The sequence below is a fragment of the Anolis carolinensis genome, chromosome 6 (genome assembly GCF_035594765.1).
Source record: "Anolis carolinensis isolate JA03-04 chromosome 6, rAnoCar3.1.pri, whole genome shotgun sequence".
NCBI classification, from domain to species: domain Eukaryota; kingdom Metazoa; phylum Chordata; class Lepidosauria; order Squamata; family Dactyloidae; genus Anolis; species Anolis carolinensis.
In genome coordinates, this window is record NC_085846.1 from 119040763 (window position 1) to 119065650 (window position 24888).

The window sequence follows — 24888 nt, forward strand, 5'->3', positions numbered from 1 at the left end:
CACACACACACACACACACACACACGGAGGGGCCAATCAGAACAGAGAAAGTGTGATGTTAAGGCCATAGGAACCAGGCCCGGTTGAACGTAGAGGCAACTGAAGCCACCGCTTCGGGTGCATGCCGATAGGGGCGCTGTTGAGGCCTCGACAGCGCCCCCGTAGCACTGCCGCTGCCGCTGCACATGCGCACAGCACCATTGGCCATTTGGGCCGATGGTGCTGTACTTCTACATTTTCTGAGGAGGGAGGTGATGGTCCTCCCCGCTGCCACCAACGACGAAGGAGGTATGTGCGGGGCCTTGGGGTGGGGGGCACAATTTCGGAGGGGGCACGGCCACTAGGTTCGCTTACAGGGCAAAATTACCTAGGGCCGTCCCTGATAGGAACCTTATTAATGTGGATGGAGAACACACTTTGCACAGAAAGTCTTTCTGCACAAAAAACAACGTAACATACAGAAGTATTAACTCTATCCCAGAAAATGTCGTTTTCTGTATGAAAAAGGCTGTGTTTGCAGTGTGCTCATGTCTCCATGTGTGTTGCAAGGCCAGGCTCCTTTGTGCAAAGCCTTCAGTCCCATTCATGCACTCCACAGATACCTCTGGGCACATGAAGCCAAGGAGGGACACAACCCATGGCCTCCCACAGATAAGAGGGAGTGTCTCCTCCTTTCTGGGAAATGCCGTGACTGTGGAGAAAGTGAAAGAACCAAGGCTTTTGGACCAGTGACAAGGTAAGTAACACCTTCTGAGTGTATCCCTTGCCGTGTGTGCTGTGGGCACATTGGGTGAGACGAGGAAAATATTTCAACAGCAAAAGAGATGTAAAAATGGAGTTAAACTTTTAAAAATATGGCATAGACAACAAGGGAGAAATGGGAAGCCCTGGTCTTGGAGCGTTGGATCTGGAAGCCAGCTGTGACCAACCGTGCTGTGGATTTTGAAGAGGCAGAAATAGAGGGCGAAAGGGAGGAATCTGCCAAGAAGAAGGGGCCGCCTTCCTTCTCGAAATGTATGTTCTCACTATGAAAGAAAGACCACGCAGATCCAGAATTTCTGCACAATGAGACAACATAAGCAGGGCACCAATCCTGCAAAGTTTCAGAACGTTTCAGTCATCCACTGATTTTTAGGAAACTTTTGAAGTTTTTACAAAAAAATTTAAAAAACAAAACAAAAGAGGTATCCCCTCGAACTTCTGAGACAACATAAGCAGGGCACCGATCCTGCAAAGTTCTATAGACAACCCCCTGCCAAGCAGGAAAAGCACAATCAAGACACCCCTGACAGATGGCCATCCAGCCTCTATTTAAAAGCTTCCAAGGAAGGAGATTCCACCTCACTGGCTTAGATTAGACAGCTGATTGGCCAGAACTCACAATATGAATGTCAACAAGGACAAATATCAGATACTACACGTATACTGGACTCCAGTTCTTTCACTGCCTTTGGATGTGATTCATCTGGTCCTTGGAATAGCCAGGTATTCCTGTGCTGCCTTTTTACCTCTTTTGGGCTACCTTTCCCCTCCTGCACCCTCTGCCCCATCCTCCCCACAGAGAGCCCTGTTTACCTTCTGGATGAAAGAAGACTTTCGAGGCAAAGAAGGTGTGGAGTAGTCCTGCCTTTTCCTGGGCCCAGTTAGCATTTCACCCTCTTCGCTATGGCCCAACCATCTCCTAGTTCTTCTTTCTGCTACAGACATAACCAAAGCAGCCCTTGTTGCTTTTAAACTCATAGAATAGAATAGAATAGAATAGTGTCAGCTCACCACAGCCGCTCCTGAATGAACACACGAGACTCTCTGTGGTATCACCAGGAACTTTTACTGTAGGAAACATGAACATCAGAAAAGCCAAGAATGGGAGGCTCCGGCCAACCCTCCTTTATATACCCTCCCCCTCATTTGAACAGTCTCTTCCCGCTCAGTAAAACCCCGCGCAAATTCCCCGCCAAGTCCAGCAGCCGTTTCTCCTCCGAGTCCTGGGACGCAGGTGTCTTATCAATGTCAGTGACCCTGAAACTCAGAGCCACATCCAGGCTCTAGTAGCAGGGTTCTGACATGGCGTCCTCCTCCCCTTCGTCCTGGAAGGAAAAGATTAAACACAACTATTGTTCTCCGCTGTCCAGAGTTCCTTTATACTTTTTTAGCAGGCTGCAATGGAATACCGGGTGTACCTTTCCTAGGTCCTTTGGTAGCCTCAGCTCATAGGTCACTTCGTTTATTCTTTTTGCTACCCTGAATGGCCCTATATAGCGTGGAGCCAATTTCTTGGATGGGAACCCCAATTTCAGGTTTTTTGTGCTCAGCCAAACCAGATCTCCTTCGCCCAATTTGTCCCCCTCTCGGCGCCTACGATCCGCAAAGAGCTTGTACTTCTTTTGTGTTTCCCGCAATGCCTCTACCACGGTTTGCCACCCTTGCTTGATTTTGGCCGGCCATTCCTCGTCGGTCTGGCCCTCCCCTTCCTTCCACTCGGGTAGCCTGGGGAAAGGTGCCACCTCCTGTCCGTATACTATTTCGAATGGGGCACGACCTGTGGCCGAATGTACGGCCCCGTTAAAAGCCATCTCAGCAAACGGAAGAAGGTCCGCCCAATCATCCTGTCTATAATTGGTGTACATCCTTAAGAATTGGCACAGTGTCTGTTGGGTACGTTCGACCCCCCCGTTGGTCGCGGGATGAAAGGCCGAGCTCAGGTTCCTTTCTGCTCCTAACAGCTGTAAGAATTTTCCCCAAAATTTTGCAGTAAATTGGACTCCCCGGTCACTAATTATCTTGTCGGGACACCCATGTAGGCGATATACATGCTTCACATACAAATCAGCAAGTTTTTCAGCTGAAGGGAGTTTTGGCAGGGCCACAAAGTGTGCCTGTTTTGAGAATAGGTCCAATATTGTCCAAATGTATCTGTGGCCTCTGCTGGGGGGTAGTTCGCCTACAAAATCCATGGCTACGCATTCCCATGGCCTCATGGGCTCCACCACCTTCTGCAATAGCCCCTGGGGCTTCCCCGGTGGTGTTTTTCCCTCTGCACATAATTCACACTGCGTGACGTACCCCCTGGCGTCTTTCCTCATTCCGGGCCACCAGCATTGTTTGGCCAACAGTTTAATAGTCCTGGTGGGGCCTAGATGACCCGCACCTTTGTTATCATGGTACTTCCTTAACATTTCTCGTCTTAAACATTCAGGAATATACAATTTCTTATTTACAAACACCAAATCCCCACACAATTCTCCCTTTTCTTTGTTAGTTTGTAACCATTTGTCCATTCCATACGCTCGCTTCAACTCTTCCTCCCATATTTCTCCTCCCCCCGTGGAAATGGCAGTACGTTTGTTTTCTTTGGCCGCTTGTGCTCGAGTTAGTACTGCCAGGCCCCATTGCTTATCAAGAAAAATACTCCCTTCAGATTCCTGAATTCCTCCCCCGTGCTGAGGCGTCCGAGAGAGAGCGTCAGCGAGTATGTTATGTTTCCCCTGGAAGAATCTGAGTCTGAAATCAAAACGGCTGAAATATTGGGCCCATCTAATTTGCTTCGCTGATAGTTTACGAGGGGATCTTAGATACTGTAAATTTCTATGGTCAGTCCACACCTCAAACGGTGTTCCACTTCCTTCCAGAAAGTGTCTCCAGCACTCTAGTGCTTTTAGAATCGCTAAGGCTTCTCTCTCCCAAATCGGCCAGTTTTTTTCTGTATCGCTAAACTTTTTTGACAGATAGCCACATGGCTTCAGGTTCCCCCCCTCGTCTTTCTGTAGCAGAACTGCCCCATATGCCCGGTCTGACGCATCGCAATGTAATACAAAGGCTTTAGACATATCAGGGTGCTGTAGGACAGGCTCCTCAGTAAAACGCTTTTTAAGGGCTTCGAAAGCTTCCTGGCATTCTATTGTCCAGGTCAGTTTGGCCCCTGGGGCCTTCACTTTGGCTGTTTCTCCCCTGCCTTTAGTCTTCAACAAATCCGTTAATGGCAAAGTGAGGCGCGCAAAGTCCTTGATAAATGTTCTATAGAAGTTTGCGAACCCTAGGAAGGATTGCAGCTGCTTCCGTGTTTTGGGGGCTTCCCACCCCCTCACGTCTTCTACCTTCGCAGGGTCCATCGCCACTCCCTGGGAGGAAATCCTATACCCCAGAAAGTCTATCTGGTCTTTATTGAACTCGCACTTGGCAAGCTTCGCATACAGTTTTGCTTCTCTCAACTTTTGCAGGACTTCCCTGACTAGTTCTATGTGTTGCTCCTTAGTCCGAGATACTAACAATATGTCATCTAAAAAAACAAAGACTCCCTTGTACAACAATGGATGCAACACTTCGTTGATTAATTGCATGAACGCGGCGCCTCCGCCGCACAAACCGAAAGGGAGCACACGATAATTGAATAATCCGAATGCACAGGAGAAGGCCGTCTTCCACCTGTCCTCTGGTTTAATCTGCAATTTATGGTACGCTTCAATTAAGTCCAATTTAGTGAATATCTGTCCCTCCGATAACTGGGCGATCAAGTCCTTCACTAAAGGTAGGGGGTATTTATTTACAGAACTGATTGCATTCAGGCCCCTGTAGTCAATGCAGAGCCTCAGCGTTTGGTCCTTTTTGCGCCTGAACAACACAGGCGCCCCTAGAGGGGAATTTGAAGGCTCTATGAAACCCCTCGCTAGGTTTTTATCAATGTATTTCCTCAGTTCCTCCTTTTCCCTAGCCGACATTGGGTATATTTTTGCCTTAGGAAGCTCTGCTCCTGGGACTAGCTCTATCTTCACTTCAACTCTCCGCTTCGGTGGAAAACTGTCTGCTTCCTTCTCATCAAATACGTCCACAAAATCCCGATACTCTGGGGGTAATTTATCTGCCAGTTCTGCTATCCTGATAGAGTCTTCCTCCCCCCTTTTCCCCGGCTCCCTCTCCACTTCCTGGCTCCCTCCTTCCAACTTCATCCTGAAGATCATGCTCTTATCCTCCCAGTTGATTTGCGGGTTGGCCTGCCCCAGCCATGGCATGCCTAGTATAACATTATAGCTGGCTATTTGTGATATCACAAATGACACCTTTCCTTCCCAACTCCCTATCTTACACTTTACATCTTCGGCACTGTACTTAGCTAATGATCCCGATGCTGTGGATCCGTCCAACTGCGAAAAAGCTATTGGGGATTCTAGGTTCGTTCTTTCGCATCCCAATCCCTCGGCTAATTCAGGGGAGATGATGTTCCTGGAACATCCACAATCCACAAATGCTTTGCAGGTTGCTTGTTTGCTGCCACTTTCCAGCTGAATAGGGACCACTATCATGGCTTTGTCCTGACTTACCAACCCCCCCGAGTGGTGCCTCATCGGTGGTTCTTCCTCGGCGCGTTTCCCTGCCACGGCTCTTGGTTTGGGCGGGCCTCCGCCTTCCCCTTTTCTCTGCCAGCACTCGGCAGCCCTGTGGCCCAAACGGCCGCACACGAAGCAGCCCCTCCTGCTGGTGCTCACGTTCCCTGTCGGCTCCGTTCTCCTCCCGGCTGGGGTTGATCCCTCCTTCCGGCTCCCCTCTTTCATCTGCGGCCGCTGCTGTAGCCCTCCTCGGTGCCTCCTCGCCTGGGCCAGCGATGTCTCGATGCGCCCCGCCAGTTGAATCCATCCGCGCAGTGTGTCAGGCTCATCACGATGCACCGCCCAGGAGAGGATCTCCCGCCTGAGCCCCTCTTTGAAGAGTTCTATCTTTGTCACTGCAGACCATTCCGGCACCTTTTCAGCGAGGCATTGGAACTCCTCCGCATACTCAGATACCGACCTCTGCCCCTGGGAGACGGTCTTCAACTCCTCCCTCGCCCGGATCTGCTCCAGTGGATCTCGGAAACGGGTCTCCAGGGCCCCCATAAAGCGTCGGAGTGACCCCAGACATGGGTCGCGCCGCGCGTGTAGTTGAACGTACCAGCTGGCCGCTCCCCTCTTCAACACTGCACCAATGGCCCGTACCCGGCTGGATTCCGTTCTAAAAGTGTGAGCATTGTCCTCCATATAGCCCCTCACCGTGGTCAGGAAAAAATCCAGTTCAGAGGACTCTCCCCCAAACTCGATCCTTAGTTCCTCTCGTCTCGGTAGGGGTCCCTGTGGTGGCAATCCCCAATTCTCCGCCCGTCGCAAGCCCCCTTGCGGGCCAGTGGGCCCCGCTGCTGCTTCCCTTTGTCCTGTGCCACGCCCGGCATTCGCCAGGGGCACCAGGGTCTCAGTTGGGAGCGTAGCCGGGATTCTCGGAGGCTTTTCCCCTTCGTCGTCACTCTCCTCCACCCGCGTCAGGCTCGTTTGGATCTTGGGCCGGGCACCGGGCTCCTTTCGCATTTCCCTTCCCTTCGGTGCTGGGAGGTCTGCAAAGCCCTGGCTGCTTCCCATGCTCACGTCCCACATTGAGCTAGCCCGAAGTTCCCTTCCTCGCTCCGGCTCCGCCAAAACCGCCAGGCGCTCCATCGCCCTCGACATCACTGCCAGGGTGGTCTCCATCGCCGACATCCTCTCCTCCAGAAACACCATCTTTTGCGGGCCTGGGGAAGGTGAACCTTCCTCTCCTCCGGTGCTATCTCCCCGCACCACTCCGCGCCTCTGGGTTACCCCATTTGGCTGGGCATAAGCGGTGGATGACGCCAGGGCCGCCAGCTGGTGGAACTCAGCGTCCGGCTCGGGAGTGGCCCTTTCCGACCTTCCTCCTCCGGCGCCCAAGAGCTCTTCATCCTCCACTTGCATGTTACACCTCACCGCTACAGCGGGATGGTGTCCGTATTCTTGGCTTAGTGTCAGCTCACCACAGCCGCTCCTGAATGAACACACGAGACTCTCTGTGGTATCACCAGGAACTTTTACTGTAGGAAACATGAACATCAGAAAAGCCAAGAATGGGAGGCTCCGGCCAACCCTCCTTTATATACCCTCCCCCTCATTTGAACAGTCTCTTCCCGCTCAGTAAAACCCCGCGCAAATTCCCCGCCAAGTCCAGCAGCCGTTTCTCCTCCGAGTCCTGGGACGCAGGTGTCTTATCAATGTCAGTGACCCTGAAACTCAGAGCCACATCCAGGCTCTAGTAGCAGGGTTCTGACAGAATAGAATAGCTTTATTGTCACTGCACTATTACACAACAAAATTAAATGCCTTCCCCAGCACACACCGCAAAACAACACACCCACCCCTCCACACCCCAACCACCACCGCACAGCCCCCAATGCCACATCAATGCGAGCTTGAACTCATTCTGTGTTTTGGCCTTTCTAAGGCTGGATCCACACTGCCCTATATCCTAGGATCTGAATCCAGGTGACCTGCTTTGAACTGGGTTATATGAGTCTACACTACCGGATATTCTAAGCAGATAATCTGGGATCAGATCCTGGGATCTAGGGCGGTGTAGATCCAGCCTAGCTTCCTCTACATACACTGGCTATTCATTTGAATTCCTCGTTTGCAATTTCCACCTTTTTCATTTATTGTACATGTCCCTTTTAAATCGTAGCTCAACTGAAAGTTCTTTAAACACCTCCAACTTTATCTTCTCATTGTCATTGCTTGAATTTGTGCCTCCCATATTTCCCGTTTCAGACATTCCTATCCATCATGACCTCCGTTCTCTCTTGGTCTTTCTGACCATGGGATTACCCAGTTTTATTTATTTATTTATTTGTTTGTTTGTTTATTTACTGCTATTTTATCCCACCTTTCTCAACCTCAGAGGGGACTCAAGGTGGCTTCACAATATAGGCAATGCCTTTGAAAACATAGTACAATTAAAATAACCGTACCATTAAAACAATTTAAGTATTTAAATCCAAACAACAAGTTAAAATCACGTAATCCATAGGTGTAGTCCAGGACCGTTCCATAGGTCAGTTACACATCTTTCGTATTATTGCACTAGATTTTCAAAGGCTTGGTCAAAGAGCCTTTTACCCAACTTCTGCTGAATAACACATTCCAGGAGAACATGGTCACTCCCACCTAAGGAACCCACTATATCCACCTCATTCACTCTTGGTTAGAATCAGATTTGAAACAAATGATCTCCCTTGTTGCCTCCTCTACCTTCTGGACCAGAAATAGTCTGCAAGGCCATTTGTTGGACCTGATGCTCTTGGCAGTTTGTCTTCCAACAAACTTCAGGATAGTTAAAAGTCTCCCATTAGTATGACATCTCTCCTCTCTGGATGTGTGATCATCTCTTCTCAGAAGGCATCATCCAGGTTCTCAGTACTCTTTATTCCACTTTTTCAGCTGCTTTAAAAATATCCCAGTTTCTCTCTTCCTTCTTTGTACTTGTCCTTAGCTGACTTCAGTTCGAAGCACAAAATAAATGTGTCCTTAGGAGAGGGAAAAGGAGAGAAGGAGCAGAGATCCTGCCCTCCGCATTCAGCTCCAGCACCCTCTCCCAGCTTGCCTCTCCTTCCCCTGTAATAACTGGTGAGATGCTGGCAGGTATAAAAAGGTGAGGCCTATATGACTCTACAAGCAAGTGTTGGTCTTAATGACAAAATGCATGGAGATTGACAGGGAATCCAATGCGGTGTTGTGGGTTGACTCTGGAGACCGGGGTTCGAACACCCACTTGGCCACTGACAGCCACTGGATTGCCTTGGGCCAGTCACACTCAGGCCTTAGATCAGTGGTTCTCAACCTGTGGGTCCCCAGATGTTTTTGGCCTTCAACTCCCAGAATCCATAACAGCTGGTAAACAGGCTGGGATTTCTGGAAGTTGTAGGCCAAAAACATCTGGGGCCCCCAGGTTGAGGACCACTGCCTTAGAGGAAAGCCAACCTCCCCTGAAGAAATCTTGCCTTGAAAACCTTGTGAAAGCTTCACCTTTAAGTCACCATATGTTGGAAATGACTTGAAGGGACACAAGAACCACAAACATGATGAGTTAAAACAACACAAAGTGAAGTGTAAGGTTATTTTTAAATGGCTTGAAATGAAATTCTAGATAATGTTGTGATAAATGAGTTGGGGGTGTTTTTGGTTTTGCAGAATGTGCTCCAGCACCAGAAAGAAGCAAACAGGATGCCTCGATTGTGGTGGAACGTTTCTGAATTCATGTGAACAGAAACAGGCCTGCAGAAAACCCCAGAGCGTTACTAGTTGGTCTGTGGTTGAACTGAGCTCAGGTGCTCTTTCCTTGCAATAATCATCCTCTGAGCTTTGCAGCTGAATACAAACCAAACAGGCAGTTTCCTTTGATGTTATTTCACTTTATTTGGCCACTTTCTCTCTAGAGGATTCAGCAGTACTACATGTGAAAAGAGCCGTGGGGTTATTATTACAGCTCATTGAACATGGGCCAGCAGTGTGTTGCTGCAACAAAGATGGCAAAGGCTTGTGCTTGGAAGAAGATTAGTTTCCAAGTCTATGCTTCTAAGTTGAGGGAAGCTATAGTCACTCTACAGTCTGTGCTAGTCTCCCGGCCTCCTCCCGTTGTCCATTCAGTTCAGGGCACCTCATTTTGGGAAGGATACGGACAAGTCCAAGCAAGTTTGGAGAATGGCAATGAGGACGAGAACACAACACAAGGAGAGGAGCTAGGCATTTTCCACCCTGTGACACAATGGCCCTCTAGTTCGGCCCCAGAAGCTAGGATCAGGCCTCGTGGATTGAAACCACAGGGGGGGGGGTAGATTCTGATTGAACATTAGGAGGAAGTCCTTGACAATGGAAGAGATTGGCCACAGAGTCACTGGTTCTGTCTGTCTCTCTGCCTCTGTCTGTGTGTGTGTATATCTGTCTGTCTGTTCACCCCCCTCTCTCCCTCTCCCCCCCCCAAGTCCCCTGGTCTCGAAAAAGAGGCTAGACTGCTCCCTGCAGTTGAGGATCTTGCAACTGGGGATCCTGGATTGAGCCACTAAAAGGAAATCCATGGCCAAGAGCGCTGCAACGCACTGCCTTCCGGAGCGACTAAATAACCTAAAGGCGCCAGTCCCATTTGAGCTTGGTTGGTACTTGGATGGGAGACCAGGTCTGTAAGAAGGAGGCTGCAAACCCTCTGAGGATTCCTGGCTTGAAGGCAAGTACATAGAAACAAACATGTGCATCACCTTTTAACATCCTCATTCCTCCTTATTCAAACCAGGTGGCAACAGACAGCATGCCTATCTGAACCCTCTTCCTAAATATGGAGGGCGTTCAACCTGCACAAGCAAGTTCTGTTTTTCATCTCAACTGCTGCCTTGACTACTACTTCTTCTACCTCTTCTACCTCTTCTACCTCCTCCTCTTCTTCTTCTTCTTCTTCTTCTTCTTCTTCTTCTTCTTCTTCTTCTTCTTCTTCTATTTATACCCCACTTTATCTCCCCAAGGGGGACTCAAAGCAGCTTGACATAGAAGCATTAGTATACAATTTAAAATATACAAATATACAAATATTAAAACAGCATTACACATAATTAGTATTAAAACAATTCAGATTAAATCCATAGAAACACATAAAACCACAGCAACCCCTGACATGATCTTGAACGCTTCCATCTTCTTCAGCTGTCTGAATTTAAGATACAAGTGAAGACCTATCTCTTCGTCAGGCCTTCTGAGAAGGAAGGAAGGGCCTGTTCTCTCTCGTTCCCACCAACCGAGCCTGAGGTGGAGGTGGGACCGAGAGTAGGAAGGCCTCTCCTGAAGGATCTCAGGGCTCGGAAGGCAGGTTCATACAAGGACATGTGGTCGGTGAAATAGCCTGGACCTGAACCATCTAGGGCTTTAAAGGTCATCACCAGCACTTTGTATTGTGCCCAGAAACAGACTGGCAGTCCTGCAGTCGGCCCCAGTGAGCAACCTGGCTGCAACTCTTTGGACTAGATGAAGTTGTGGAGCGCTTTTCCGAGGAAGCATCACGTACAGCACGTTATAGTCATCCAGGTGGGATGTATCTATAGTCTTTTAAAATCATACTCACAGCCATAATTATCCTACAAAAGCCAGAAATGATCTTCACCTGAGTCGCCTGATAAGTGACGCCACAGCAAACAAGGGAAATGGCTGCAAACAGCAGAACACAAGCGATACGCAAAATGAATCAGCAACAAGAATGAAAAGAATAATGGTGATATGCTTCATCTTAGAATGAGAATATGGAAGAAGACCCACAATGCCTTTGTGAGTGAATCAATCCCCAAAACTCATACTCCAAATGATATGATTATAGCCCAAGCATGGGCCAACTTGGGCCCTCCAGGTGTTTTGGACTTCAACTCCCACCATTCCTAACAGCCGGTAGGCTGTTAGGAATGGTGGGAGTTGAAGTCCAAAACACCTAGAGGGAGGGCCCAAGTTTGCCCATGCCTGTTATAGCCAATGTGTTGCCACCACTGTTGCTCTTATTGCAACTAAGGTTGCATTGTAGAATTAATGCCGCTTTGTACTTCTTTCATTGCTTTTGCTCAACACTATGGAATCCTGGGAGCTGTAGTTCTATGAGGTCTTCAGCCTTCTCTGCAAAAGAGTGCAGCGCCTCACCAAACCACAACTCCCAAGATTCCATAGAACTGAGTCATGGTCGGCAAAGGGGTGTCAAACTGCATTAATTTTACAGCGCAGATGTACCCTATGAGAAACAACAAGCTTAGAAAGAGCCTGAGCTGTTTACTGAGTTGTTTTGGAAAGAAGATAATGTATGTTGATTACCTTTCGCCAAATGAATGATCAGTACAACCAAGCCAATGACTAAAGCACAGCCACCAAAAAAACAAAGCCCTTTTTTCAGCCAAGTTCTCTCCAAATTCCAACCTCCCCTTGGCTTTGGCCTGGTACCTCCATTCTCTGCCATGAACGCTTGAATCTTTTCATCTGTCAAGACCGGCTCCAAGTAGAGCCTATTGGAGTAATGCCTCCCTCCCTCCTTCTCCACCATGCGCTGGACTATCTCCATCAGCTCAGAGACCTGCCTCTCCCGTTCCTCCCCAGATGCCCTGTTATTGAAAGCACACATGCTTCCGAATTAGCCCATGGAGAGCCTTATTATCTGAGCCCCACACATAGTTCTCCAAGGAATCCCCCCCTAAATCCTCCTTGCGGGTGAAGAGGATGACCATGTGCCTGGAGGCCCATTCCCCAAACACAACCCGGACTTGATTTGCTGCATCCTGGTCTTCTGCCGTGAAGCGGCCCACCTGGGTCACAAACACCAAGGCATGAGGGCCGGGCCTGGAGAGGTCAATGCAGCGCCTGATCTCCGGCAGCAGGATCGTACTGGGTGTGTCTGGGTCACAAAGGGCTGGAGTGTCAATCACAGAAAGGTCCAAGTCTCTCCACCTCTGTGTCTCTCGTTGGCACCTGAGCGTGGTCGTCCTCAGTGCCGCCACGGACTCAAACGCCTTCCGGCCAAGAAGGGTGTTTCCTGTAGCGCTCTTCCCGCCTCCGGTCTTTCCAACAAGGATAATCCTGAGTTCAGATTCCTCCCTTCCGGGGCCTGAAGAACAAATCAGTGAAAAAAGAGTCAGAGTTGATCTTCCTGGGCTGTAGCACAGCTGGTTAATCACCAGCAGAAATAGATCACTGCTGACCGGAAGGTGGCAAGTTCGAAGCCTGATTTGGATTGAGCACCCAACTACCAATAGCCTAGCTTGCTGTCCACCTAAGCAGTTCGAAAACAGCTGAGCTGTGAGTAAATAAATTAGGGACAGCTTAAGCAGGGAGATTAACTTAATTTATAACAAGATAAAACTGCCAGCGATCAAAGAGCGATAAGGAAACACTGTGCTCAAAATGGACTCGGTGTCATAGTAGATGAAGCGACAGTTCCCCCTGTGGCCGGAATCGAGCATAACCTCCATAAGCCAAAGTTGGAAAATGTTGAATTACCTCTATCTGTCTGTATGTGTAGTATGTCTAAAAACGGCATTGAATGTTTGCCGTGTATATGTGCATTGTGATCCACCCTGTGTCCCCTTTGAGGTGAGAAAGAAGGGCAGAATATAAATACTGTAAATAAATAAATTCCTGCTGGAATGCAACAAGGTTCTAGACAAGAAGAATGCAAGAGTGGCTCACAGTAGCAGTGGGAAAATAGGAGATAGTATTTAGCTTTTTAGAGTAAGCTGAACCTCTTCTTTCTTATGGAAAACTGTCCAGCTCCTCTCTGAGACGGAGACGGATATCTTGACCCAACTCCTTCTCATTCCGCTCCTGTTCTTGACTTTCCCTCACAACCTCCTGTAATGAAGTGTGGTTTTTTTTAGTTTACAGATGCCATGTTTAATTGTGTTTTAAAAGGGTTAATATTTCAGTTACTCTGCACTCATGAGTTGGTTCCCATGGAGAAGTGGGAGGAGCCAACCATTCTTTTGCTGGAGGAGTGTAGTTTTGAAAAAGCAGCCGTTAGTCTATGCCCTGAGGAGGTGCAGTTAAGACTGATCCTCAGTGAAGGGATCAGGGAGGCTCAAATGTTTGATTTTGAGTCAGTTTAAAATATGTTTGGTGACTTATTTTAAGTTAGTCTGTGCCCTGCTGAGGTACAGTTAAGACTGATTCTCAGTTGGAGGATCAGGGAGGCTCAAATGTTTGATTTTGAGTCAGTGTAAAATAAGTTTGGTGACTTATTTTAAGGTAATCTGTCTCTTGATAAGCAACAGACAGTCTGTGATTTAAATTCATAGGGTGATTGCAGTTTAAAGCACTAGAGAAGGAAGTGACGTTTTAAGAAGTTTGAAACACCTCAATATAGCTTTGCAACTGTTAATCTAAGTGCCTCTAAAGAGAAGTTACTGTAACCATTAAGCTTGTGCCTGAATAAATGTGTTATTGTTCTTCCTAACATCTCAGCTTCTGTCATCTATATTACCATCAAAAAGAAAACAAGAAAGAAGAAAAATAAAATTTAAAAAGTCTCCTCTCTAAGTAACTAGTAGCTATATCTTCCAATAGTGGTGGCAAGAGTTGATAATCCCCTTAACATCTGGTGGCAGCATTTAAATAAAAAACATCTTTAATAAGTGGTGGCAGTGGATATAAAATATATATTAATAATATAAATAAAATATAATTAATAAAACAACCTCCACATCCACATCTCCGAAATTGGTGTCAGAGTTGGGATTTAAAAAAGAGTCCCCCTGCCTGAGTTCTCCTCAAATTGGTGGCAGTGGTGGGATTTTAAAAAGATTTCCCCTCTGCCTGACATCTTTGCACCTCCTTTGGATGTAGGCAGACTAGAACAGGACCCAGTAAACATTCCTTCCAGACAATGGAGTTCTCGCAATAAAGATTACCATAGTTCTCTAATGAAAGTGTGCTTTGCCCCTTTAATGCCCATCTCACACCCACACAATTGCCAAATCTATTCGCTTGGCTAACAGATCCTTAAGAATCTGAGAACTATTTTATGATGATGGGGGGTGTCAACATGAGCAGTTTTCCCATCTGTAGGTTAATTCCTACAAAACCACGGAAACACAGAATACTGGGGCCTCCGTGGCCAAGCCTGCTCACTTCTGGATTCAGGGGACTATTCCACCGCAATGAATCCATGCAATGCAACCTCAAGACTGGACTGTGGGAATGTATGGCTTGTGGCCCTCAGCCAGCAGTCACTCAAGCGCTTAGTAGAATCCCTATCTCTGCTGGTGTTTTAGGGATCTCCTGGGACAAGGGCAGGGGGTCGCTCTTGACTGACAAGGGCCTGTTCTGAACTGGGCCAGATTATCTGAGAGTCTGCCATCTCCAAGATGCAGTGTTCCTTCACTTATCCCGGGTGTTACGTTCCAGGACCACCCGCAATAAATGAAAATCCACGAAGTAGGGACGCTGTATTTGTGTTGTTTACAATCTCACTGGATTCTTGGCCAGGAATGCAATAAAATGCCTCTGCTCTATGTCTTCACTTCACTGGTGAGTTTTTAATCTGGAAATGTGGTTTTAAATTATGGTTCCCTCCCATTTCATTGCAGTCTAAATTGTGCAATTTTATTCACTGAGATTCTATGGGGCCCAATATTGCACATTCCTGTCATCATATGGCATTTTTAGTTTTCCCATGCAAAGGTTGTTAACCTTATCTGTTACTCACCCCACTATCCTTTTTTATAAACTGCTATGCATTGGTCTTGTTTTTCTGCACCTTATTCAGAAGCCCAAGCAAGGAGGAGGAGGAGGAGGAGGAGGAGGAGGAGGAGGAGGAGGAGGAGGCTTACCTTGGCTGACTCTGGACATTTTTGAAACTCCCATGAAGGACAAAGATCCAGGGAAATTCCTGTGCAAAGAAACACACACAGAAGTGAAAGACATAGAATCATAGACTCCTATGGACGAGACCTCATGGGCCATCCAGAAGCAGAAAAGTCTTATTCAAAGCATGATGGCCCCAGACAGATGGCCATCCAGCCTTGATCCTGTGAGTCTCCCTCTTCCTCTGGACACATTCAGGCTTAGAGTCAACCTCTCCCTTCAATTGCGGTGCCCAGAATGGGACACAAGAGTGTGATTCCAGGTAAGGTGGTCTGGTGAAGGTCTGGCATACTGAGAAGAGACATTCTCGAAGGATAGAATACAGACTAATAAATATGATTGCGCTGGAAAAGAAAGCACAGAGAAGAGAAGGCTGTTGTCTCAATCTGCCAAGGCAGTTAGAGAAGCAGGGAGGTTTCTCATCAAAGGAGCTTGAAAGAACTTCCGTGAAGGCTCACATTCTCTTCCTCTCTGCCTACTAAAACCAATTAGGAAAAGACAGATATATACCCTGTTTCCCCTAAAATAAAACTTCCCCTGAAAATAAGACCTAGTAGAGGTTTTGCTGAATTGCTAAATATAAGGCCTCCCCCAAAAGTAAGACCTAGCAAAGTTTTTGTTGGGAAGCATGCCTGCCAAACAGAACACCAGAGCATGCAGGATCGGTAAATGTACGTGCCATAGAGTGTTGTACATGGAAATATTGGTAGTAACAAGAAATTCTTGATAGGATTCACAGTATGTCTGGTTATGCTGGTTTATGATGACAACTACTGTACAGTATATAATAAATGTTCATTTTTTTGTTCAACAATAAATGCGAATTCTTCTTCATGGAAAAATAAGACATCCCCTGAAAATAAGACCTAGAGCAAAAAATAATATAAGACACTGTCTTATTTTCGGGGAAACATGGTAGGTAAAAGATCCTCTTTACAAAGAGTTGTATTTACTTTCATTCCAATTTCTTATCTGGAAATTATCACAGGTCGTGTGATGGCCTCAGTTGCCCTTGGTTGGAAGGACCAAAAGAAATGGGATATAAAAAGTTGGTATATTAAATATCTCCCTGACTACCTAGTCCAAGACTATATTAGTGAAACGTTATGATAGGATGGGCCAAAAGACAAAATGGGAGGCAAAATGGAAGGGTCTCATTTCCGGAAGAAAGGGGAAAGATAAATATAAGGAACGAGCGAAACCCGGCCACGTTTTGCTGTGGCGTTTTTGGTTTGCATTTTTTTCTGCATAAACATTAAGATCTGACGGGTTACCGACTCTGGAGCATGCGACGTATAATTGCCCATGAGAGAAGCATTTGTTTTCTAATTTCAACACACACACTTGCATCTTCAGGGGTTTCATAGAATCATAGAGTCGGAGGAGATCTCATGGGCCATCCAGTCCAACCCCTTTCTGCCAAGAAGCAGGAAAATCTCATTCAAAGCTCCATCTCCCCAAAGGGACTTGGGGTGGCTCAGATGGGGTCAAGCCCTAAAACATCAGATTGATGTACAATTTAAAACAGAATTAACAGACTACAACAATTATTTTAAACCATTAAAATAAACACAACCATATCAATTAGAATGTGAAGTGGAATTATTCAGGTTGCAGGGAGGGGCAGGCTGTGCAGCCGTGAAAATAAGACCATAGGCTTGGTGAATGAGAACACGAGTAGTCACCCGTGTTCCCAGGACTGGTGCCTAGCACACTGCCCAGACGCACCGTGAACAGAGCTGGCTTGGAGCCCCATCATCTTGGCAGCGTCCTAGGACGGGGCTTAAACCTCATGTGACGAGGCCCTTTCAGGCCTTTCTGCCAGGTTTGAATCCCACACGGGGAGAGTGCAGATGAGCTCCCTCTGTCAGCTCCAGCTCCATGCGGGGACATGAGAGAAGCCTCCCACAAGGATGGTAAAACATCAAAACACCCGGGCGTCCCCTGGGCAACATCCTTGCAGACGGCCAATTCTCTCACTCCAGAAGCGACTTGCAGTTTCTCAAGTCGCTCCTGACACGGGGGAAAAATGAAGTTATTATGAATGGGAAATGTCTGCAACGCATCCCTCACCTTGATGCTCTAGTTAGGGGTTCATTTTCACTTAATTTTATTCATTTATTTGTTTTATGTTTATATACCACTCTTTCCCCCCAGCCGGGGAACCCAGAGTGGTCTTACACAATGGCAACATTAAATGCCACATATGATACAACATGTAGTAAAAACCAACAATCGTAGAACACACTTAAAAACCAATATCATACCCTTAAGGGTAGGAGCCTCCGGTGGCGTAATGGCGTCATCATGTGCGTCCATTGTGACATCGAAGGTAATGAGCCAAGAAGGTGAGCTCTTGCAGAAAAGGTGCCTGTTCATTAACAATGGGCACAAACAATGGGCACGAGGACATGTACTGATGGAACCTCGCCTTTTGCACTTTTGACCACTTGTGCTGGACACTAACTTAGAAATGCCTCCAAGGGTGTCATGCATTGCTTTACCTATAAACGTAAATGTAACTGAAGCATTGGGTGTCCCATTCCTTTTTTTTTTTTTTTGGCACCCATGAGTTCCTGTTTTTCTGGGTTTTTTTAAACTTATTTTTCAAAAATAAATATTTCTTGAGACCCCAAAAGGCCTGATTCTTGCCAGCTAGGTTTTAAAACTGCACCTTTTGAAAGATTGAAGTGACACTATCACTGACAAAACTTCCCTGCCACCTGAATGGGAAGAGCCAAAGGCAAGGAAGAATAACACATACAGGCAAGACACATCTTTTAGGGAGCTGTACAAGTTCTTTAGTTCACCACTTAGACAGATGTTGCTGATACACATGGGGGTTTTCCCCTTTCTCCCTTGCAGTGTAAGCATTAAAAAAGCACCACTAGGAAAAAGAAAACATACAAGCAAGACTTCTTGAGCCAAGGTTGCCTTAGGGTTGCCACAGGTCATACAAGCAAGACTTCTTGAGCCAAGGTTGCCTTAGGGTTGCCACAGGTCATACAAGCAAGACTTCTTGAGCCAAGGTTGCCTTAGGGTTGCCACAGGTCATACAAGCAAGACTTCTTGAGCCAAGGTTGCCTTAGGGTTGCCACAGGTCATACAAGCAAGGCTTCTTGAGCCAAGGTTGCCTTAGGGTTGCCACAGGTCATACAAGCAAGGCTTCTTGAGCCAAGGTTGCCTTAGGGTTGCCACAGGTCATACAAGCAAGACTTCTTGAGCCAAGGTTGCCTTAGGGTTGCCACAGGTCATACAAGCAAGGCTTCTTGAGCCAAGGTTGCCTTAGGGTTGCCACAGGTCATACAAGCAAGACTTCTTGAGCCAAGGTTGCCTTAGGGTTGCCACAGGTCATACAAGCAAGACTTCTTGAGCCAAGGTTGCCTTAGGGTTGCCACAGGTCATACAAGCAAGACTTCTTGAGCCAAGGTTGCCTTAGGGTTGCCACAGGTCATACAAGCAAGACTTCTTGAGCCAAGGTTGCCTTAGGGTTGCCACAGGTCATACAAGCAAGACTTCTTGAGCCAAGGTTGCCTTAGGGTTGCCACAGGTCATACAAGCAAGACTTCTTGAGCCAAGGTTGCCTTAGGGTTGCCACAGGTCATACAAGCAAGGCTTCTTGAGCCAAGGTTGCCTTAGGGTTGCCACAGGTCATACAAGCAAGACTTCTTGAGCCAAGGTTGCCTTAGGGTTGCCACAGGTCATACAAGCAAGGCTTCTTGAGCCAAGGTTGCCTTAGGGTTGCCACAGGTCATACAAGCAAGACTTCTTGAGCCAAGGTTGCCTTAGGGTTGCCACAGGTCATACAAGCAAGACTTCTTGAGCCAAGGTTGCCTTAGGGTTGCCACAGGTCATACAAGCAAGACTTCTTGAGCCAAGGTTGCCTTAGGGTTGCCACAGGTCATACAAGCAAGACTTCTTGAGCCAAGGTTGCCTTAGGGTTGCCACAGGTCATACAAGCAAGACTTCTTGAGCCAAGGTTGCCTTAGGGTTGCCACAGGTCATACAAGCAAGACTTCTTGAGCCAAGGTTGCCTTAGGGTTGCCACAGGTCATACAAGCAAGACTTCTTGAGCCAAGGTTGCCTTAGGGTTGCCACAGGTCATACAAGCAAGACTTCTTGAGCCAAGGTTGCCTTAGGGTTGCCACAGGTCATACAAGCAAGACTTCTTGAGCCAAGGTTGCCTTAGGGTTGCCACAGGTCATACAAGCAAGACTTCTTGAGCCAAGGTTGCCTTAGGGTTGCCACAGGTCATACAAGCAAGACTTCTTGAGCCAAGGTTGCCTCAGGGCTGCCACAGGTCGCCTTGAAAGCACACAACAACAGACTTGCTTCCTTCACAGGACAAATGGGAACATTCTTAATGTGGATGGAGAACACATTTTGCACAGAAGGTCTTGGAGGAAAGGTTTCTGCACAACAGTGTTTTCTGCACATAAAATGCTACGTTAGCCATGTACTCAAGTCTCCATGTGTGTTGTACGGCCAGGCTCTTTTGTGCAAAGCCTTCTGTCCACTTGCGCTCTACAGACACCTCTGTGCAAAACATGGAGCCAAGGAGGGACACAACCTATGGCCTCGGTATCATGGTTTCTCTCCCAAGTTTTGGTTGGCCCCTTTGGGATGTCCAAGCCGGTGTGTGTGTGGTGTGTGGTGTGATTGGGAAGGGTATTCTGGTATATGCATGGCACGCACCATGTTTACAAGGATTGGGGCATCTGGTTGTGTTTCTCTGCCAACTGGTTTCTTCTGTGCAGGATCGATAAGGCCCAGCTGGGAGGTGGCCCCACTTTCTGAAAGAAGAGGGCTTGGCCACATTGAAAATAAATTATCTCTTTTTCTGAAAAGAGCCCTAACTATTTCCTTTCTCACAGACAAGGGGGAGTTTCTCTTCTCCTTTCTGGGAAATGCCGTGACTGTAGAGAAAGAGAAAGCACCACTGCTTTAGGACCAGGGCCAAGGCAAACAGCACCTTCTCAGTGTATCCCCTGCTGTGTTTGCTGTGGGCACATTGGGACAAGCAAAAGATTTCAACAGCAAAAGAGATTCAAAGATGGGCTTCAAGCCATCCTTAAAAATGTGGAACACACACCGAGAGAGAACTGGGAAGCCCTGGCCTTGGAGCGTTGGGCCTGGAGGCCAGCTGGGACCAACAGTGAGGTTGATTTTAAAGAGGCAAAAATGGAGGACAAAGGGAGAAATGTGCCAGGAGGAAGGTGTGCCAAGCAAACCCTTGCCGCGACTGACTTCCTTCTGAAAATGTATGTTCTCACTGCGAAATAAAGACCACGAGGATCCAAAACAGGTCTGTCTCTACAGTCACTTGCGGACCCACCACCCAGACTTTACCCCTAGAAGACAATCAGACCCATGGGTCACCAGTTGTAGCCTATGATGATATGAAGACGGGCACATTGGGGAACATACCCCACCCCATGCCCCATTCCCATTTTAAAATATGCTTCAATTTCCCATTTCCCCCTTTTCTTTGTTGGAACACACTCAGAAGGCCATTCTCTGCTCAAAATCGGACAAGATGACAGTATGGGCCAGAATAGGGCTCACGCGGTAAACAGACATAAAGCCAAGGGAGAAGTGTGACTAATAGCAAGGAACCTGGGCCAGGATTACACCACTTCAACCTCCTGTATAGCTATCAGGTAGAACAAATACAAGTCAACACCATATCAAAATCAGAAGGAGAAGATAAAGTGCAGAATAGGAGTCATGTAGTGGCCAAGGTGGTTACAGAGGAATCACTTCCAGAAGCCAATTTAGACCACCAAGTTACCATTTCTAGGGCTTACAAATACAAGAAAATATTTTGTAAGATGTCTAGGGCTTCAGGTTAGTCATTTCCAAAAACCTGTTGGAACCACCAAGTTTTCAAGTCCCTACGAAATGATGTTATTGATGGAGCTAATTGATGGAGCTAATCTTATCTCTTTGGGTAGGGCATTCCAAAGGCCACCACCGAAAAGGCCCTCTTTCTCTCTCGTCCCCACCAGCCGTATTTGGGATGGTGGTGGGATCGAGAGGAGTGCCTCACCAGTCCGCGCCGGGGCATAGGGGGAGATGCGATCGCAAAGATAGGTGGAGTCCAAACCGTTTAGGGCTTTATAGGTCATAACCTGCACCTTGAATTCGGCCCAGCAGCTGATTGGCAGCCAGTGGAGCTGTTTTAGTAAGGGAGTTGTTCGGTCCCTATCACTAGCTCCTGTCGGGAGTCTGGCTGCGGCTCTTTGAACTAGTTAGAATTTCCGGACCGTCTTCAAGGGCAGCCCCACGTAGAGTGCATTACAGTAGTCCAGTCTAGATGTAAGCAAGCCCTGGACCACCGTGGCTAAGTCAGGCTTCTCGAGGTATGGTCGCAGCTGGCACACTAGTTTTAACTGTGCAAAGGTCCTCCCGGCCACCGCCGACACCTGAGCATCAAGTGTCAGCGCTGAGTCCAGGAGGACCCCCAAGCTGCGGTCCACGGAAAAGGTCCTCTCTCTCATTCCCACGTTGGAACATCCAAGTCTTCACATTTTTGCGGAATGTGGCCAGGGTAGGTGCTAACCTAATCTCCCTAGGGAGAGAGTTCCAGAGCCGGGGGGCCACCACCGAGAAGGCCATTCTCTTCCTCGTCCGAGAAGGGCCTCTCCTGACGATCTCAGGGCTCAAATGGGCTGGTAGGAGATGCAGTGCCTCAGGTAGGCAGAGAGAAATGTACAAAGCCTTTAAAATAATGGCTTGAAAAGAAATACTAGGCAATATTATATGACTTCTTTTTGACTAAATGAGTTGTTAATTGGGAGGTTGTGTGTGAGAGAGAGAGTAGAAATGCTTCAGCATCCTAAAGTAGCAGACACGATGCCTCCACTGTGGAGCTTCTCTGAGATTCATGTGAGTGGAAAAAACATTAGACAAGACTCCAGACAGTAAGAGTCTTTGGCCTTTAGCTAAATCGGATGTGAGTTTGTTTGCCTGACCTCAGCGATAAACATCCTCTGAATTTTGCAATTGCACAATAAACCAACTCAACAGAGATTCCCTTATTTGGGCTCTTCCATTTGGATGGTCTTGTTCTGCTCTTGCTATGGGAAATCATGTTCTGACCACCCTCAGCACCAGTATAGCATCTCTGAAACTCTTGTGACAGTCCAGTGAGTTCCAAGCGAGAATGAGGAGTGGGCGAGTGTGGCTGAGGGATCCTGGGCAAGGGGCGGTGTGTGTGTGTGTGTGTTTGTGACTGAAATGGTCAAAGGTCTGGAAGCCATGAATCCCTATGAAAGGGAACAGCTTAAAGAGCTGCATCTGTTCGGCCTGCTTAAGAGAAGGTTGAGAGGGACATGCAAGCCACATTTACGTATCCTAAGGTGTGTTTTTCCATGCCCTGGAAACTAGGACTCAGTGGAATTGTGAGTTCAATGGACAGGAAAGGAGATTCCACCTGCACATTAGGAAGAACTTCCTGACCACGTGAAGAAAGAAGACCAAGTTGTTTATTCAGTTCAGCTGAAATGGATGACACCCGCGATCGTTCATTAAGGAGCCATCACACGCAATACAGAACTTTTATAATACAGAAAATGGGAGGCGCAACTTGAATTTCGCGCCGTTCGTTCCCCTGTCCCCCTGCGCGCTGATTGGTCCCTAAAGCAGCAGAGCAAACCCCCGTCCAATCAGGGAGCTCCTGGCGCCTCGGTGTTTCCACCTATCAGGGGCGAGGAGGCGGGCTGAGCTGTGAACAATGGATTTGCTAGGGATTATGACTGAGTCATTGAGTTAATATGTAAGAAGGAAGTACCGAGCACACTCAAGGTAGTTTCCAGACTGCTTCTTGGGGTGCAAATATACATATTTGTCTGGCAGGCTTTGCCAGATTCTGGTGAGCCAAGCTGATCAGATGGGCAGGATTTGTTTCTGAATGAGTCCAGTTCATTTTGACAGCTGGGACAATCATAGGCTTTGATTGTCCCCATTGTAAATGGTCCGAGAACCAGATAGTCATCTTTTCCATTAAATGGGCCAGCTCCAACGTTTAATGGGAGAAGACCATATCTATTGTCCATGCAAGATGTGTGTCTGACAGTCTCCTGGAGCGAGGAATAATCTCCTCCAGTGAATGTCGCAACTATCTAGGTCAGATTTTGGTCATTCTTTAATATAAAATATATTTCATGAAGATAAAGGGAAAAGGGAACATGCAGGGTACACAAGACTCATGTAGGAACATAATTCATTTTGTTTCACCTATCCCAAAGCCCAAGTTTTAATGCAGGGGATTCATAAAGTAATAAAAGTTCAGAAAGGGAGGTTGAATCTGTGGCAATCCGAGCGAAACGGCCCCGCTGAGTCAAAGGTCGGCGGGAGGGGGCACTCCGAAGGTGAGGGCAGTTCATGAGCGGCAAGCAGGGAGCCCTGGGTGGCCCCCTCCGCACCCAGCACGCAGTCCGAACCTTCGTGGGTTTGTTCTTGTAGAGAAAATTGTGCCGCAGCACAAGGAAACTCCGTTTTGACAGTTTTTGACAATCAGCTGATTTGCTTCTAAAAACTTTATTAATTTGAGAACAGGTGGTCTCCTCATGAAGAGGAAGCCTTTTGAGTTAGTGATATAGAAGATGGTCATGCTTGGGGTCCAAATGAGGGAGATATGACTGGAAATAGGGGCTGGGGGGGTGAAACCGCGGTTCCGCGGCTCGCCCAGAGCGAGAGAAAGGGAGGAGAAGGCAGAGCGGCTAAGATCGCAAGGAAAATCATGCTTCAGTGCAAGGAAAGATACAAAATAGCCATAAGGAGAGAGGTTAGAGTAAGGAGATTCTTTTATTAGGGGTTTGTTACATAGTTAAAAGTTTGAAAGGCACAGGGAAGGAGCAGAAAACACATCTTAAGTTGCTGCTGGGGCATGCAGGCATGGCCGGATTGATCCCAACATGGCTCCTTCTGATCGGCGGAACTCCCTGTTGCAGATCAGATTAGGCTGAATGCAGATGGCCACCCGGATTCGACCACAATGAGAAGAGCTGTTCAGCAGTGGAACTCTCTGCCTCAGAGTCCAGAGGAAGCTCCTTTTTTAAAATTAATTATTTGGCACAAACAGTTGAATATACAGTCAGAAAATATACATTCAAAAATAATGAAATGTGTCTAGTAGGCTTGATCGATCCATGAAAAATTTGATTCTAAACTCGTTTCAAAACTAGAGGGGGCAGTTTTTCGTTTTTGTTGCTAATAACGAATTTGGCCCCCAAAATTTTTCGAAATTAACGAAAATTCGTTATTTTCGAAATTAATTCGTTAATGGCGGACGCGCATGCGCGGTGGCCCAAAAACAGCCCGAAGGGGGGGGACTTAGGGGGCTCTCCCGCCCTCATTTTTTGAGTGATCTTCTTCAAACTTGGTACAGTGGTAGAACACATTTAACACTGATAGCTCACCAAAATGTGGAACGTTTCCCTTATCCTCTGATTTTTGGCAAATTTCCATAGCTTTTATAATAAACCATTTTTTAATAATTGCAGAAATCTGTTCCTTGTTTGAAAGTCTTATTTCCTGTTAAATTGGGTTGTCTTTACTGTGAAAGTCATTGCTCTACTTCAGAAACTTTGTTTTTGTGGCTGAAACTTTGTTAAATTGGTGTAGTCCCTGCATATGTGTGTGTGTTACTGTATTTACAAATTAACCCCCAAATATCATGATGTATTGAAAACATTGACTACAAAAATGCGTT

At 47.2% G+C, this 24888-nt stretch overlaps 2 protein-coding genes across 2 annotated transcripts in view; both read right to left on the reverse strand.

The window, feature by feature from the left end:
* Positions 1-1812: 1812 nt before the first annotated feature.
* Positions 1813-7084, reverse strand: LOC134299992 (uncharacterized). Its single transcript, XM_062984463.1, has 2 exons — positions 5316-7084; positions 1813-2087 (listed from the first exon to the last, which is right to left on the reverse strand). The coding sequence occupies exons 1-2, from the start codon at positions 6861-6863 to the stop codon at positions 2046-2048; spliced, it is 1590 nt and encodes a 529-aa protein (XP_062840533.1). The 5' UTR covers positions 6864-7084; the 3' UTR covers positions 1813-2045.
* A 4208-nt stretch (positions 7085-11292) lies between these two features.
* Positions 11293-24888, reverse strand: part of LOC103278465 (uncharacterized) — a 34700-nt gene continuing 21104 nt past the window's right edge. The window contains 3 exon segments of the mRNA XM_062957861.1: positions 11293-11947; positions 11949-12420; positions 15140-15295. Coding sequence (XP_062813931.1) covers positions 11575-11947; positions 11949-12420; positions 15140-15295 — 1001 coding nt within the window. The 3' untranslated portion in view covers positions 11293-11574.